At 43.1% G+C, this 15,726-nt stretch overlaps 1 protein-coding gene across 2 annotated transcripts in view; it reads left to right on the top strand.

The window, feature by feature from the left end:
- The window catches only part of MICALL1 (MICAL like 1), a 73,371-nt gene that overhangs the window by 22,854 nt on the left and 34,791 nt on the right, over window positions 1–15,726 (top strand). Inside the window, exons 2-3 of one of the 2 annotated variants that reach the window (XM_068252079.1) lie at window positions 4,757–4,844; window positions 15,005–15,146. In XM_068252079.1, coding sequence (XP_068108180.1) covers window positions 4,827–4,844; window positions 15,005–15,146 — 160 coding nt within the window. In that variant the 5' untranslated portion in view covers window positions 4,757–4,826. The remainder of the gene's footprint in view (window positions 1–4,756; window positions 4,845–15,004; window positions 15,147–15,726) is intronic. The other variant, XM_068252077.1, reaches the window with a different exon arrangement.

Genomic DNA, 15,726 nt, shown 5'->3' on the forward strand with positions numbered 1-15,726 from the left:
TGTGTTTTGAGAGGACCTTTTGATGGTTTCAAGGCTCGGAGCATGACAGACAGGCTGTGGGAGAGAGTTCTAGAGGAGAAGGGTCAATCGTGAGAAGTCCTGGATGTGGGAGTAAGAAGGGTTGACCAAGCTAGAGAACAAAACCGGCTTCTGGGAGGAGCAAAGTTTCTTGGTGGGGAGGTATCTGGAGATTGAGGAAATGTATGGAGGTGACACGTTGTGCAGAGCTTTGTATGAGAGCGGGAGGAGTTTTAACAAGATCCTCTGGGTAATTGGCAACCAATGGAGAGATTGGCAGAGGGGCTGCCTCAGTGGAGCGGGAGGAGATGTGGATGAGATATCCAGCAGGGTTCAGTAGGGACCTGAGAGGTGTCAGTCTGGTGTTTGGTAGACCCCAGAGTAGGGTGTTACAGTAGTTGGGAGATGATTAGAGCATGTACAGGTAGTCCTTGGTTAACGAACAAGATAGGGACGTCCGTCCTTAAGTCGGGACTACCTGTTCTGCTACCATTTTTTATGCAGTGTTGGCGCAGCGGAAGGTAAATAGAGGACATCTCACCTGTTCCATGGCTGTAGAATGTCCCAGCGTGCTTCCTGGAAGCTGCGCGGCCCGTCCTCTCTCTTCATCCACTGTCCTCCCGGCGGCTTCACATGCGTTGCATAATGACGCAATCAGGAGAAGCCCCCTAGTGGCGGTGCCTGCTAATGCGTCATTATGCGACGCATGTGAAGCCGCCGGGAGGATAGTGAATGAAGGGAGAGGACGGGCCGCGCAGCTTCCAGGAAGCACGCTGGGACATTCTACAGCCATGGAACAGGTGAGATGTCCTCCATTTATCTTCCGCTGCGCCAACTCTGCATTAAAAATGGGAGCAGAACAGGTAGTCCCCGGCGGTGTGACATCATCTCGGCGGGCGTTCGTATCGGCGGGTCGTTCGTAAGTCGGGCGTTCGTAAACCGGGGACTACCTGTACAAGCATTTTGGTTGCGTCTTGTGAGAGGAAGAGATGAGATGGAAGTAACAGGAGGTAGTTTAATATGTGGTGTAAATGAGCGCTCCAGAGAAGTTATTGGGGTGTTTTTTACATTGATTGTGACTGAGGAGGTGGAACTAGCACAATCTCTGTTTTAGGTCATGTTAAGTTTAAGGAAACTGGATGACCTAAATGTAGATACAGCAGATTGACAGTCGGGGACTTTAGATACAGAGCTGCTCAAATCCGGAACTGTGTGACATCCGGATAATTCTATCCGGATATCTCCCAGTTACCTGGGCGGGGGGGGGGGGGTCAATCTTACTTGTCTGACGTCTTCTTCGGTCCGTCCCTCGGCGCCTCCCAGGATGCGGTCCAAGCGGTGGTCACATGATTACAAACGCTTCCTCCTTCCGGGTTGAAGGAGGAAGTGTTTGTAATCACGTGACGCGTGTGGAGCGCATCGTGGGAGGCGCCGAGGGCTGGACCGAAGAAGACGTCAGACAGGTAAGATTGACCCCCCGGCCACCCCGCACAGGTATACTGGGAGATATCCGGTTAGCAACTATCAGGATGTCTCCCGGTTCCAGATTTGAGCAGCTCTATTTAGATAGTAGTGTGGAGAGGTCGGGTGCTGAAAAATAAATTTTGGTCGTCATCAGCATAGAGGTGATATTGAAAACCAAAAGAGCTTATTTGTCCCTGGCCATGAGTGTAAATGGAGAAAAGGAGGGGTCCAAGGACGGAGCCTTGTGGTACTCGGACAGCGGGCACAAGTCCCTACGCAGGTTCAAACCCCAAGCCACACAGATGTCCTGGTTGCCCCATTCCCTGGCCTGCTCATATTGGAATATTGCAAAGTGTGTAGAATTCCCTTTTCACTATAATGCTTTGTAAATACGCTGAGAAAACAGTAAGCAATCGTTACCTCTTGTTTACATAATAACCTGTGCTGGAGGTAATCTTTAGTAGTTCCTTTTTTTTTTCTTTCGCTTTCATTGTTGTATTTTCCTCTTTACAAGCTTCTGTTTCTAAGTTCTCTCGTTTCCTACATGATCTGGTTTCCTTTTGTCCTCGGCTTTCCCACCGCGAGCTGCGAGGAACGCCACGGACTGATGGCCGGGGGGCAGCGTATTTTGTGAAATGTCTGTCAGGCATCTTTGGCTCAGGCTAGACTGAAAACTTTCCACTCGGACAATTGTTCACTTGTTACATATTTATGTTTTCATGCTTTAGGAATGTATCTGATCCTAAGTGGACTCACAAGATAAGGGGGTGACCTACATTCCTTAAAGTGGATCCGAGATGAACTTTTACTCATTGCATAATTGTGTTCCTTTCCTATTGTTTATAGGGCATTCCTCAAGCCAAATACTTTTTTGTTTTTGTTTTAATACTCTTAACCACTTCACCACTGAGGGGTTTTACCCCCTGACCACCTGACCACCAGAGCAATTTTCACCTTTCAGCGCTCCTTCCATTCATTTGTCTATAACTTTATCATTACTGATCACAATGAAATGAACTATATCTTGTTTTTTCCGCCACCAATTAGGCTTTCTTTTGGTGGGACATTATGCCAAGAATTATTTTATTCTAAATGTGTTTTAGTGGGAAAATAGGAAAAATGTGGGAAAAAATTAATTATTTTTCAGTTTTCGGGCCTTATAAAAGTTTTTAAATAATGCATGCTACTGTAATTAAAACCCATGAAATTTATTTGCCCTTTTGTCCCGGTTATAAAACTGTTTAAATTATGTCCCTATCACAATGTTTGGCGCCAATATTTTATTTGGAAATAAAGGTGCATTTTTTTTTCAGTTTTGCGTCCATCCCTAATTACAAGCCCATAGTTTATAAAGTAACAGTGTTATACCCTCCATAAATATTTAAAAAGTTCAGTCCCTAAGGTAACTATTTATGTATTTTTTTAATTGTAAATTTTTACATTTTTTTTTTTATTACAAAAAAATAATAATTTGGGAGTGTGGGAGGTAATGAGTTAATTTTTTGTGTATAACTATTTAATTTGTATGTGAAAAATGTTTAGGGTGTAGTTTTACTATTTGGCCACAAGATGGCACCAGTAACTTTTTGTTTAATGCGATCTCCAAGCGTCCGGAAGGACGCTTGGAGGAAGTAGTAGGAGGCTGGGTACGTTGTTTTTTTTTTTTTTTTTCACAATGATCGCGCTGCTTAGTGGAAAAGCAGCGGATCATTGCGGGGCTTAGATCAACGAACGGGAATGTATTTTCCCGTTCATTGATCCCTGGGCGAGCGGCCGGCGGCGTGTTTACACGCAGGAATGCGCGCTAGAGGGAGCGCGGGCAGCGGCGGGAGCGCAGAAAGTACGGATTTCTCCGTCCCTGGGGGTTAAAGGATGGAAAAAGGGACGGAGAAATTCGTACGGGCGGGGGTAAAGTGGTTAAGTCCCTATAAACTAAACAAGCCACGCCCACAGCTTCTCCAGAGTGCCTTGGCACTTTCAGACAGTAGCAAGGGCTCATGGGAGCTCAGTCTGGGCAGGAGGAGGGGGGAGGTATTACTAGCAGAGATTTCAGAGGAGGAGGGGGGATTAGGTTTTTTTGCTCAAGATACAGATAAGCCCGCCTCTGTGTAATGTTTACAAACAACATGGCTGCTGTCATTGTATCACAGGAAGAAATAATCATTTTCTATTAAAGCTGTTTGCAGATAGATTTGCTGTGTAAAATCTAAACTTTAGATAAGATATATAGACAAGTCACTTGTTATAGTTAGTTTTTCATCTCGGATCCGTTTTAAATCTAGATGGTTCAGAGCAGATTATAATACTGTCAGCTTCACATTTTTTTTTTTTTTGTTTTGGTTGGAGTGGGGGTTACACTTTAAAGGACACCTGAACTGAGAGGAATACGGAGACTGCCAGATCTATTTCCTTTTACACATTACGAGTTGCCTGGCAGCCCTGCTGATCTTTGGCTGCAGTAGTCAGAATCAGAATCACATTTATTTCGCCAAGTACAATGGGGGTTGTACCCGGAATTATTTTTGGCTCAGACAGGGTCGGAGATGGTACAAACACATGCATGCAATCCAACATGTACAGTCAGGTACAGTAGTACAAGTAGCATATACCTATAAATACAGCACACTAGCTATAATGCCGGACGCGTGGGGGAGTCTGGAGAGCTGTGTGAGGGGAGCAGCCGGTGGCCCTCTGCCGGTGGCGCTCGCTCAGCTCCGCAGCAGCTCCAGACGCCCCGCCGTGTGTCCTGGAGAGAGTGGGCAGCGAAAGAGAGAGCGAAACAGCAGGAATAGCTAGAGACTTAGGAAGGAAAGAGAAAGAACAGAGGAAGAAGAGAGAGAGAACCAGGGCAAGAGGAGAAAGACAGAGGCAGAGTCCCCCCCCCAGGGTTGCAGGATAGGAAAAAAAAAGCACCCCAGGGTCCGACAAAACAGTCCAAACAGAGTCCATTACAGAGTCCATCCCCTGTGGAGAGGTCGCCAGGTGTAAATAGTGGCTGAATCACACACCTGAAACAAGCATGCAGCTAATCCAGTCTGACTCCAGTCAGAGCACCTGATCTGCATGCTTGTTCATAATCTATGGCTATAAGTATTAGCGGTAGGGGATCAGCAAGACTGCCAGGCAATATGTATTATTTAAAAGGAAATAAATATGGCAGCCCCCATATCCCACTAAGTTCAGGTGTCCTTTAACCCATTAGCAGCCAAATAAAGTAAAACTTTATTTGGCTTTAGGGCTGTTTTTTTTATTTGTATTTTTTTCTTCTGTTCAGGGTCTTATCTGCCTCTGGGTAAGTGTGCTAACAGGAAGTACCACCTCCCAGAGGTCTTGAGCCTGTACGAATGTCTGCACAGCTGCAGGTAAGCTACTTAAAGGAGCTTTTGGTTTGGAAAGTTGGTTTCTAGTTAGCCATGAACATACTTCCAGAATTTGCCTTCTTCACTTCATAAAATCGAACATGGTCACATCTTTCATGATGAGCTATAATGCCTTACTGCACAGGATACTATAAAGACCGGTCGGACTGGTTCTATAATTCCTATGACTCCTCCCACTTTTGTTGCTATTCTTATTACGGTATTAGGTATAGTCAGTAATCCTACAGAATCAAAAGTCTAGCTATAGTGGATATTTATCATTGTCCAGAGAGGCAGTGACTGCCATGCATTCTACTGTCTCCACTGGATAATGACCGTATTCCTATAATTCTCAGAACACTGACTAATGGGTTGCATTAGTAAAGGCTGAAATTAAATTAACCTAATCAATCATGTACCACAGACTCCCTGTACTGTAATCTGCACTGCTCTCTGACAGACTGTCTAGGCTCCACCCCTTCCAGTCTGAACAGTGGAGATGATGCAATCCAGGAAGCAGCAGCAGCCACACCCACAGAGGCTGGCGTTTAATCTCTCTAGCAGCAGCTACTGGTCTTGGGATCAAAATTCCACCGCAGGCTTTTTAGTTGTCAAAAACCCCACACAATTAACATTTAAGCACTCTCGTAAATAAGCTATTAGATTGTATTATTTAGATCTTTTGTGTAGAGTTGGGCTTTAAGGTTTTATTGGACACATCGGTTTTGCCGCTCCCTCAGCTACAATACATAAAAGATTCATTCGAACTAAAAAAAAACAGATTAAATGTATAAATACATTTTAAGTTGATTTAGGACTGTGTGCCAGATGATGGCTGTATTTTTATTAGTAATCTTAATGGTTACAAATGTTTTGTTAAAAATAAATAATAAAAATAATGGCATCAGTAGGGGTCTAATAAGCAAACTGCTGCCATAAAAGTTTTCCTGGCAGGATACGACTTCTGAGGGCAGGGAGAGATAAAATTCATCCTTTTCTTATTCTAGGACACTTAATGTGGTCTTAAACTCCAACATAACATTTAATAAAAATGTGTTTTCCTACTTTGTATTACTCAGTTATCATATTTGCTTTTGTTCATAAGTAATATTGTCTGTTTACAAATTACAAGTTTCCAAAGTGTCGTTTATCGTGCTCTGAAAGCTGCCATTGCATTTTATTCTAACTGCTTTTTATTATATATTAACATCTTCAAATGATCTTTTATGAACTGTGTGTCTGAGGCACAAAGAGCTTCTTTTCACTTGTTAGACTGTGTTTACACACATTGTAACAACAGTGGAATGTAAACAAAGATACTGTTATCTCCAGTTTGGATGCGGATTGAAGCTGAATAGCAGGACAAGTGCTTTGTTTAACCATTTCAGTGATGTTCTGCTAAAAAAATTCTGTGATAGTAGCTTTCAAGCTGTGAGGAATCTTTTACAGCAAGGTAGAAATGCTGACTTTCAGACCACTTTACTAGGCTGCACCTGATTAGAGACAGTAAAACATTCAATCTACTTAGTAAATGTTTAAATATTTTAAAAAGTGGCATACTTAGTCATTTTTAGGACTAGGAGGATAAATCTAATTGTTTCTCATCTGTTTATTTTCACCTCGGGTTCACTTCAACTCTTTGTGGCCTGCAAAGCAGCTACAGGTCTGAGAAATTTTACACTGCTCATGAAAGCTGCTTCTGAAATTGTCAAAGGGAGTCAGCATTGCAAACCCTGCCAACCAGGCAATTCAAAAAAATCCTAGAAAAATGGTTTTCGTTCAATGCAGAAAACTGTAATACAAATGATGATGTATTCCATGCAAGGCGCATTAAATAAACCTTAAAATAACTCCTCTTGGTATTTATGGCATAGAACCATACCGTCTGTGTCCGATGCAGGAGCCCTTTCGAGAAAAAAACGGCGCTGCCACAGGCCCCTATTATAAAACCTGTGATTAGTAGCAAAGATAGGAAATTTGGGTGCACGGCAGAGGACCCCTATCGGGCACTGAACTTTTACCTTCTTTGCCGCGTATTGCTGCTTTGCGGTAGAGGGGGAATAGAGGTTTAGCGGGGGTCTTGGGGTTAGGCATCAGTAGCTGGAGGGTTCTGAGTGAGTAAAGCTGGCCATACACTGGCCCGATTTGCTTCCGTTTCGACAGCAGATTCGATCACTGGGATCGAATCTGCTGCCAATCGTTCGCGCTACACGCCGAATTTCGATCCATTCCGTCCGATCCCGTCGATCGCGCCGTGCGGAAAATAACCGTCGATCGCCCGCGGGTAAAGAGCGCATCACTAGCGGCGTTCGAGTGCCCGACGACCGACGCAATAGAGCCGCATACATTACCTGCTCCGCCGGCGCTACTACCCCCGGTCACCGCTCTTCTTCTCCGTCTCCGCTCTGCTCTGGTCTCCGGCATGCTTCCCTTCTTCCTGTCCCGGCAGGAAGTTTAAACAGTAGAGGGCGCTCTACTGTTTAAACTTCCCCCAGACAGGAAGAAGGGAAGCATGCCGGAGACCAGAGCAGACCAGAGCGGAGAAGAAGAGCAGAGACCCCGGAGCAGGTAATGTATGCAGGATGGGGGGAAGCGGCGGCACCACCACCACAGATTGTGAACGGTTTCAGGCTGAAATCGGTTCACAATCTGTTTGCAGTAAAGGCAGCCATACGATCCCTCTCTGATCAGATAGGGATCTGTCTGTTGGTCGAATCTGATGGCAAATCGACCAGTGTATGGCTTTAGGTTTAAAATCACAAACACTGGTCCACACGACAGCTTGAGGCCCCAGGTCTCTCTCACTAGCTGGGGCCCCCAAACCACCATACGATACACATTCGTATCGCATGGTGGTTTGGGGGCCCCAGCTAGTGAGAGAGACTGGGGCCCCGGCTGTTGTGCGGACCAGTGTTTGTGATTTTACATTTCTTTTTTGCAGCTTCCAGGATGCGGTTGACAGGTGAGTGGTTAGGGAGGGGACCGTGTGCGAGATGCCTACACGCGGCGGTCCCTGTAACCGATGCAATCTACGATTGCATCCAACCGAATCCTCCCATTTGAATGCTAATTTATGCAATTCCTGCTAGATTTGGTACAACAGGCAAAGGGTGTATGACAGTACACCTGATTGGCTGACTGGCGTCTGCTGACCAGATAAAGGCAGGAGATTGCTCTAGCTGGAAGCTGGCAATTGTGTTTTGTTGAGTTAGGTTTAGGCACAGTAAAATATTGGTAACTATTACCAATATTTTACTATCGAAATTTAGTAGTAGAAAATCGCTAATTTTAGCAGCGGCAAACCCCTGCGCCTTTTTTTCATGTATGTGTCTGTGTCCCCCGTGTTTGGCGATGTATGTATTCCTACATTCTGATTACAGCAATCGGAGTAAAGTGTGTGGTGATACCTGCTGACACCTTGTGTTTTTATAATCCGCTTTAACCTTTTACTAATGTATTTGACATAGTTATAATTTCCTCCTCGACCCATCTAACTGCATTTTCCTGTTTCCCTGCTTGTCATAATAACGCTCATTGTATGAACACGTCTGCAGCAATCAGATGACATCAGATGACTCTCCAGCCAACTCTTACTCTCGAAGCCTGTAAATGGCATAGAACAGCTCAGTGATTGCTCAAGTGACAACTTTTTTCTGTGACATTAAGTTTCAGAAACGGATAATCCTCTCTTGAAATTGAGTGTAAGGGGCGTGTTTTAGGTTCTGTGAGGGTGTGGCTCCTGCAGCTGCCTTCATTGCATCATCCCCACTGTATAGACTGCAAGGGGGAAGGCGCAGGCTGGAACTGACTGACAATTGTAGTCTGTAGCACAGACAGTCTGATTTAGAGAGCAGCAGTTGAGAAAAAAATTTCAAGCGATAATGACTGTTCTGGTAGAAAAAGGCTGGTGAACGAGAGGTGAAAGGTCAGTGGCATGCACAGTGTGCAGCAACCGAAGGGCAATAACATGACAAATTACAGCTGAATTCAATGCAGGTGCGTCACAAAGCATATCACAAACGCACAACAAGACGGACTTTGCAAAAGATGGGCTTTAGCAGCAGGCGACCATCAAGAGTGTCCTTGGTATCACAAAAAAATAGGAAGAGATGCCTATTGTGGACCCTTGCCACCTTGCTCGATCGGTCTCAAATTGGTTTGAGGAGCAGAGTTTAACCTGCGTCCTGCACACAGTGCTCTGCCGTCATAGAGACAGCAGGGCTAGCGAAGTTCGGCTGGGACGCGCGGTCAATGCGAAGTAGAGTCTACGTCCAGTCAGGGCCGCAGCACCACCTGCGTCAGTCCAGGAAAGGTTAAATAAGTTCATTTAAAATGAATCCATAGCCATTACAGGGATATAGCTCTTAAAAGGTGGCCACACGCCATACAATTTTTTAAAAAAATCTGTTCAGTTTAAGAATTGCAATACATTTTTTCTGACTGATTGTAACATTTCAAAAATATGGCCAATGTACCACACCCCTGTGTTAAATTTTTCCCCAAGTATGATAAAAATGATTGGAAACTCTGACAAAATTGGTAGGGTTTGTATATTAATAAATTGACAATCTAACACACACCATACAATCTTTAGAAAAGTTGAAGAAAAATATCTGGCATTCGGGATCGATTAAAATCGAAGAAAACGGGAAATTCGATCGGATTTTTCAATCAAATGAAGAAGAAAAAGAAAAGAAAAAAAAAAGCTTTCGACTTTTTTTTTTTTTGGGGAGATCCGATCGTTTTTATCGAATTGCCTTAAAATCGGATCATTTTGTTGTATCGTGTGTGGCCACCTATAATCATTTGGGACAGTCTCCTCTCATTTTTTCCACTCCTAATCACTGTGATTGGCTCACATTGATCAGGAGGTCAGGAGCAGTTTCATTAGCCCTTAGGAGGAAGCTTGGCAGTCATGTGACAGCCGAGTTTACCCTTCTCCAGGAACAGCGATCAGCTCAGGTCCGTGGTAAGCCGCGCTGTAGCATCCACGTTGCGTTTAGAGAGCCACAGATGCGCCGTAGATTTTACTTACCACAGTCCCGAACCGGTTAAAGAATAGTTTAGCACTTTAGTAGAGGGAGTCCCTGACTTATGAACGGAAAATGCTAAATTAATTCCGAGGGAACGAGTCAAACAAATTTTTTTTTTTTTTTTTTTTTTTTCAAAAAGACCTTGTAGTTTTTGATGAAATAGATTGACAAACATTTTTTTCTTTGACATTATTTTAAAATTCAGTAAAATGACATTTTGCTGCAGTATGCTGAAGGCACAGGGGGGCAGAGGTGGCACAGTGGGGGACAGAGGTGGCATAGAGGAGGCGCAGGGGACTGTGATGACAGTGTTTCCATTTATGGACAGTTTCAGGCTAAGACCGGCCCTACAGTCCCTATCTTGTTGGTTAACCAGGGACTACCAGTATGGCACATTATAGAATTGTTTAATGCCATTGGAAGCATGAATTGATCATGACTGTACGTTAAATATTTATAGCCCCATATTAGCTATACTTTGCCAGCATTATATATTTGTTGCCCTTGCAGAATCTTGACTATTTATTGGGCCTGTTCTCGGCACCCACCAAAATATATGGACTGCAGGAGATGTATTTGTTTCTCATGGTTTTTATTTTCTTTGGGATAAGTCCCTAAATGTGTAACATTTATCCCTGTAATGGCTAAGGATTTATTTCAAATAGACTGTCTTGTTTAGTTTTGCAATCTCTGTACAAAGTCCATTGTTTGTTGTCATGGAAATTTTACTCTACTGTTTTTGGCAAATATGATTTAGCCTTAGGACTATAGATACATTTGTTAAGCACATCCGTTTATTTTCACTTCAGGTTTGCTTTAACCCGTTAGCAGCCTCCAAGGAACTATCTTGTTTGAGATAAGTGCTCTGCTTTTTGACGTCAGTCAGCAGGACTGGTTATGCTGTAGATTCTTGGGATGCTTTGATGTCTCTCTACTAGCAGAAAAAAATTGAAACTGAAAGCAGAATTCCTCTGTTATTGTCTCACACTGCCCCCTAGTGACAAGTGACCATAAATACACATTACAGCAGTACTAATTAGTAGCAAGGAAACGTAACAAATAAAGAAATAAAAATAAAAAGTGCTAAAATAAATTGGCCTGGAGGATTTGCAAGCCTCTAGATAAATGATCTGCTAAATACTTAATATATATCAGTGGTGTAACTAAGGAGCTTGGAGCCCCAGTTTGTTATACATGGGGCCCCAAGCACTGTATTGATATGGAAACCCTACCACCAAGGGACAACTGCAGTGTCAGAGAGGTGTAATCAGAGTAAAGAAAAACAACCTCTATGCAATACACATATAAGGGAATCATTACTAACATCAGGGCTGTGAAGTCGGTACAAAAATCATCGGATTCCTCAGTTTATAAAACCTCAGACTCAGACTCCTGGTACCCAAATTTTCTCAGACTTCTCGACTCTGACTCCTTAGTCTAATACTTACCAAGGCTGTGGATTTGGTCAAAAAATCATCCGACTCCCGACTCTGACTCCTCAATTTATGAAACCGACTCCATCCCCAGGTACCCAAAATTGCTCTGACTCCTCGACTCCACAGCTCTGACCAGCATAGCACCAATGAAAAGCTAATAAGATGGATGGAGGAGGGCCCCAGTGCGGTCGCAACATCTGCACCCCCTGTTGCTACGCCACTGGTCATCATTTCTTGGGCCACCCTGATAGTCGTGTTTTCTGTTAGCGTTAGGAGTGCAGGCGTGTCGAGATCGGGATGTTGGCACTCCTCCACAACTCTGCTAGAATTACATTTTTATAATGTCACCTTACATAAACTAATGCGGCCTGTGAGCAGTTCTACAAGTTGCGTTGTAGGTTTATTACTCTTATTTCCTTCTCAGCGTTTCCTGTGTTCTGCAACCAAAGCGGAGGTATTCTCGCTAATCTGCCAGTTCTAAAAGAACAATGTAGTCTACAGGCCTTTCGCACTTGTCAGTGTGGACTCTCTGCCATCTTCTGCATGCAGGATTTTACGCTTGCCTTTTCTTAGGGTCCATTCACACTTGGGCAGGAATCTCGCGATTCCCGCTCGCCGCAAACCACTAGCAGTTTTTAAAACCGCTTAGCACAGGGTTTGCTATGGCAGTGTTCTCACTGCCGCGATTGCGGGCGTTTTGTGATTAATGATAACCATAAATGCATTACATGCAGCGTTTTGGCGGTGATTCTTGAGCCATTGCGATTAGCATGTATAGAACCGCTAATTGAGATCGCTCCCAAAACGCTACAGTGTCCAGTGATTTTTTTTTTCCACGTTAATCGGAAAAATCACTTCCGCAGAACGCTAGCGGTAATCGCTAGCGTTTTGCGGTTTTAGATGTGAACGCTTTTTTTGTGCAAATTATCTTTCACATTTTTGTGACTTGTGTTTATGTTGTATGTGCTGGTATGTGAATTTCGATTTTACGATTTCAGGGCTGTGGAGTCGGTACAAAAATCTTCCGACGACTCAGTTTACGAAACTGCCGACTCCAGGTACCCAAAATGGCTCCGACTCCAACTCCGACTCCTTAGTCTAAGGGCCCGTTTCCACTATAGCGAATCCGCATGCGGTGTCCACATGCGGATTCGCATAGGCAATGCAAGTGGATGGGGCTGTTTCGCGTGCAAGAGGAATGCACGCGAATCGCCGCTAATGTATTTTAATAGGGAAATCGCATGCGGTTTTTGACACTAATTCGCATGCGATTTCACATAGGTATTAATGTTAATTTACACAGGCAGTGACATGGTTAAATTCGCATATACCCTTACCTATGCGGAATCGCATGTGAAATCGCGGCAAAAACGCATGCGGGTGCGGTGAAATGCAGGCGATTCCGCACCGCACTAGTGGAAACGAGCCCTAATACTTACCAGGGCTGTGCATTTTGTCCAAAATCATCCGACTCCTTAGTTAATGAAATCACGACTCCGGGTACCCAAAATTACTCCGACTCCTCGACTCCACAGCCCTGTACGATTTAGCTAAGAATATTATTGGAGTTAATTTACAAAAAAAATTACTAATTTAAAAGGAACTGTGACGTTGCTTATGTTTTTTTTTTTTTTTTTTTTTTTTTTTTACAATATTCATTTATAAATGTTATTTGGTAAGTGTTTGCCCATTGTAATATCTTTCCTCACCTTGACTTACATTCTGACATTTGTCACGGGTGGCAACACCTTTAGTCCTGTCAGGTGAACTCTGCGTAATGTTTGTTTACTGAGCGTTCCAAAGCTAGTACAAAATATACCTGCTCTCCCAGAATGCTCTAGGAGAATTCCACATGGCTGAATAGCCTAGGCCAGGCATGGGCAAACTTGGCCCTCCAGCTGTTGAGGGAACTACAAGTCCCACAATGCATTGCAGGAGTCTGACAGCCACAGTCATGACTCATAAAGTACACAAATACAGGAATATATAGATATAGGAAGTGCTGAAAGCAGGATAATTACCGTAAAAGTGGGTATCCTGAATACTTTTCTGCATTCAGCTATATGTCACCACAACGCAGAAAACTCACAAAATGCAAATCTCATACAAGACACATAACATTTATCAGGGTTCTCCCCAGATTTTTTTTTCCAGCTGGGTGGCATGAAAAAGTAGCTGGGTGGGACAATATGAGAAAATGCAGGGCCGGTGCTTCTGTGTGCAACTCTGCTTATAGCATAGGAGGATGTGAGGCGATGACAGCCGGGTGCTCCTCAAAACTAGCCGTGTAAAGCACCCGGCTAAAAGAGCCCGGGGAGGACACTGTTTATAACACTTTAAGACACATAACACTTTTCTCCTGGCGGACTCATAGCACTTCAGGGCTGCAGCCACTAGAGTGCGCTCTGTGGCCGACCAGGATCATTCGTGGAGCCTTGCCCTAAGACTCCTTCCTGTTTTGTGTACTGGCTTGAGCCAGGTTTTGAAGCCTTGGTCAAAGGCTCAAATCCCACATAATCCTTACCAGTATGCTATCCAGCTGCATAAGAACGTATAAAAAATGCAACACCATTGAAGTACATTTAGGTGAGGCGATTTCAGATTATCACAAATTTTGTCAAATAAATGTGAACCTTGCCTTAAAGGATACCGGAGGTGACATGTGACATGAGGTAGACGTGTATGTACAGTGCCTAGCACACCAATAACTATGCTGTGTTCCTTTTTTTTTTCTTTCTCTGCCTGAAAGAGTTAAATGTCAGGTATGAAAGTGGCTGTTCCTGTCTGGGTACAGTGTGACCCTCACTGATGAGAAATTTCAATTATAAAACACTTTATAATTTCAATATAAAACTGTGGAATATCTTAAAAAGTCATTTTTAGGAGAAGGAAGATAGATACAATTGTTTATTTCAGTAGTTCATGTTCACCTCAGGTGTCCTTAAACCAGTTTGCATCCAGACCTTTTTTTCTCCCTTATGGACCAGAGCAGTTTCGACATTTTATCCCTAAATTTTGCATCCCTATTTAATCAGCAATAACTTTATCTCTACCTATAACACCTAAATGAAATGTGTATTTTTATTTCAAGACAAACTAAGCTTTCATTGTATGGCATTTTTTTTCCCTCAAACAATTTTGTTTACTATGCATTTTAATGGGAAAAATAAGCCAAAAAAAATAGAAAATGACACATTATTTCTCAGTATTACCTATTTTAGTTTAAAAATAAAAAGCACTACTGTAGATAAAAAGCACAATTTTTTGTTTGGCTATTTCTACCATTTATCACAAAACTTAGATTATGTTCCGGTCACAATTTATGGTTAGAATATTTGATTCTGATATAATGCTACAGTGTGTATTTTTCACTATGAACTGACAAAATAAAAGCATTTTTAATGGTAAAAATCAATCTTATTGGCTCGGGGAACATATGTTCCCTTTCACTAATTAGTGCTGCATCGGAGGTGTACACAGGAACAAGCACAATCCTGCACAGCTGTGCTTCAGCTACAAGACTTATATCTACGCCCTCAGGGCTTAAATGAAGTTACAGAGGACGTAGATATACTGTACTGATGGATAAAGTGGTTAAAATATAAAACTATTCCTATTGTTTACATTTACAATAGATTGCACTGTTATGCTCGCTTTTGGTTATATGCTTATTTGTGACATTCTGAACTTACAGGCCTTTGAAGTGGCAGAGCGAGAGCTGGGCATCCCGGCATTGCTGGACCCAGAAGACATGGTGTCCATGAGAGTTCCGGACCGGCTCAGCATCATGACCTACGTGTCCCAATACTACAACCTCTTCAGAAACGCCAATACAGGTGAGAGCGGATGTCATTAGGAGGTAGCACGGCCAAATGCCAGCTTTATGGCGAGAATGAACATAACATTCCATCAACTCAAGGAAGCTGACAATTTCGAGTTGATGCAAATCAATACTGCGTCTGATGAATTCATTTCCATGTTGCAAGAATTTTCATAAACTTAACATAACGTTTTGCTTCCGTGTGAAGTTATTGGCATATCACGAAGCCTCTCTGACCAGGATGAGGTAAATTATTGTTGGGTTGAAAAAGACATATCAAATTCATCCAATAGAAACATAATAAATAAAAAATGCAGATATAGAATATCCTGAGGTAAGATATTCCAGGGTTTACTGTTAAAAAACTTCCTAAATTTGATGGCAAAATCTCTTTTCCTCCATACGCAGATCATGTCGTCTTGTCTGGTGTACAAGCCTAGGGACAAAAGTTAATCTGCCAGGTCTTTGTATTGCCCTCTGATGTATTTATACAAGTTAATCAAGTCACCTCTCAGTCGTTTTCCTTTTTAAAGCTTAATAAGCCCAGTTTGTCCAACCTTTTGTGGTAAGTGAGCTCTTCCATTCCTCTGATCCAT

This window comes from Hyperolius riggenbachi, chromosome 9, assembly GCF_040937935.1.
Source record: "Hyperolius riggenbachi isolate aHypRig1 chromosome 9, aHypRig1.pri, whole genome shotgun sequence".
NCBI lineage: Eukaryota > Metazoa > Chordata > Amphibia > Anura > Hyperoliidae > Hyperolius > Hyperolius riggenbachi.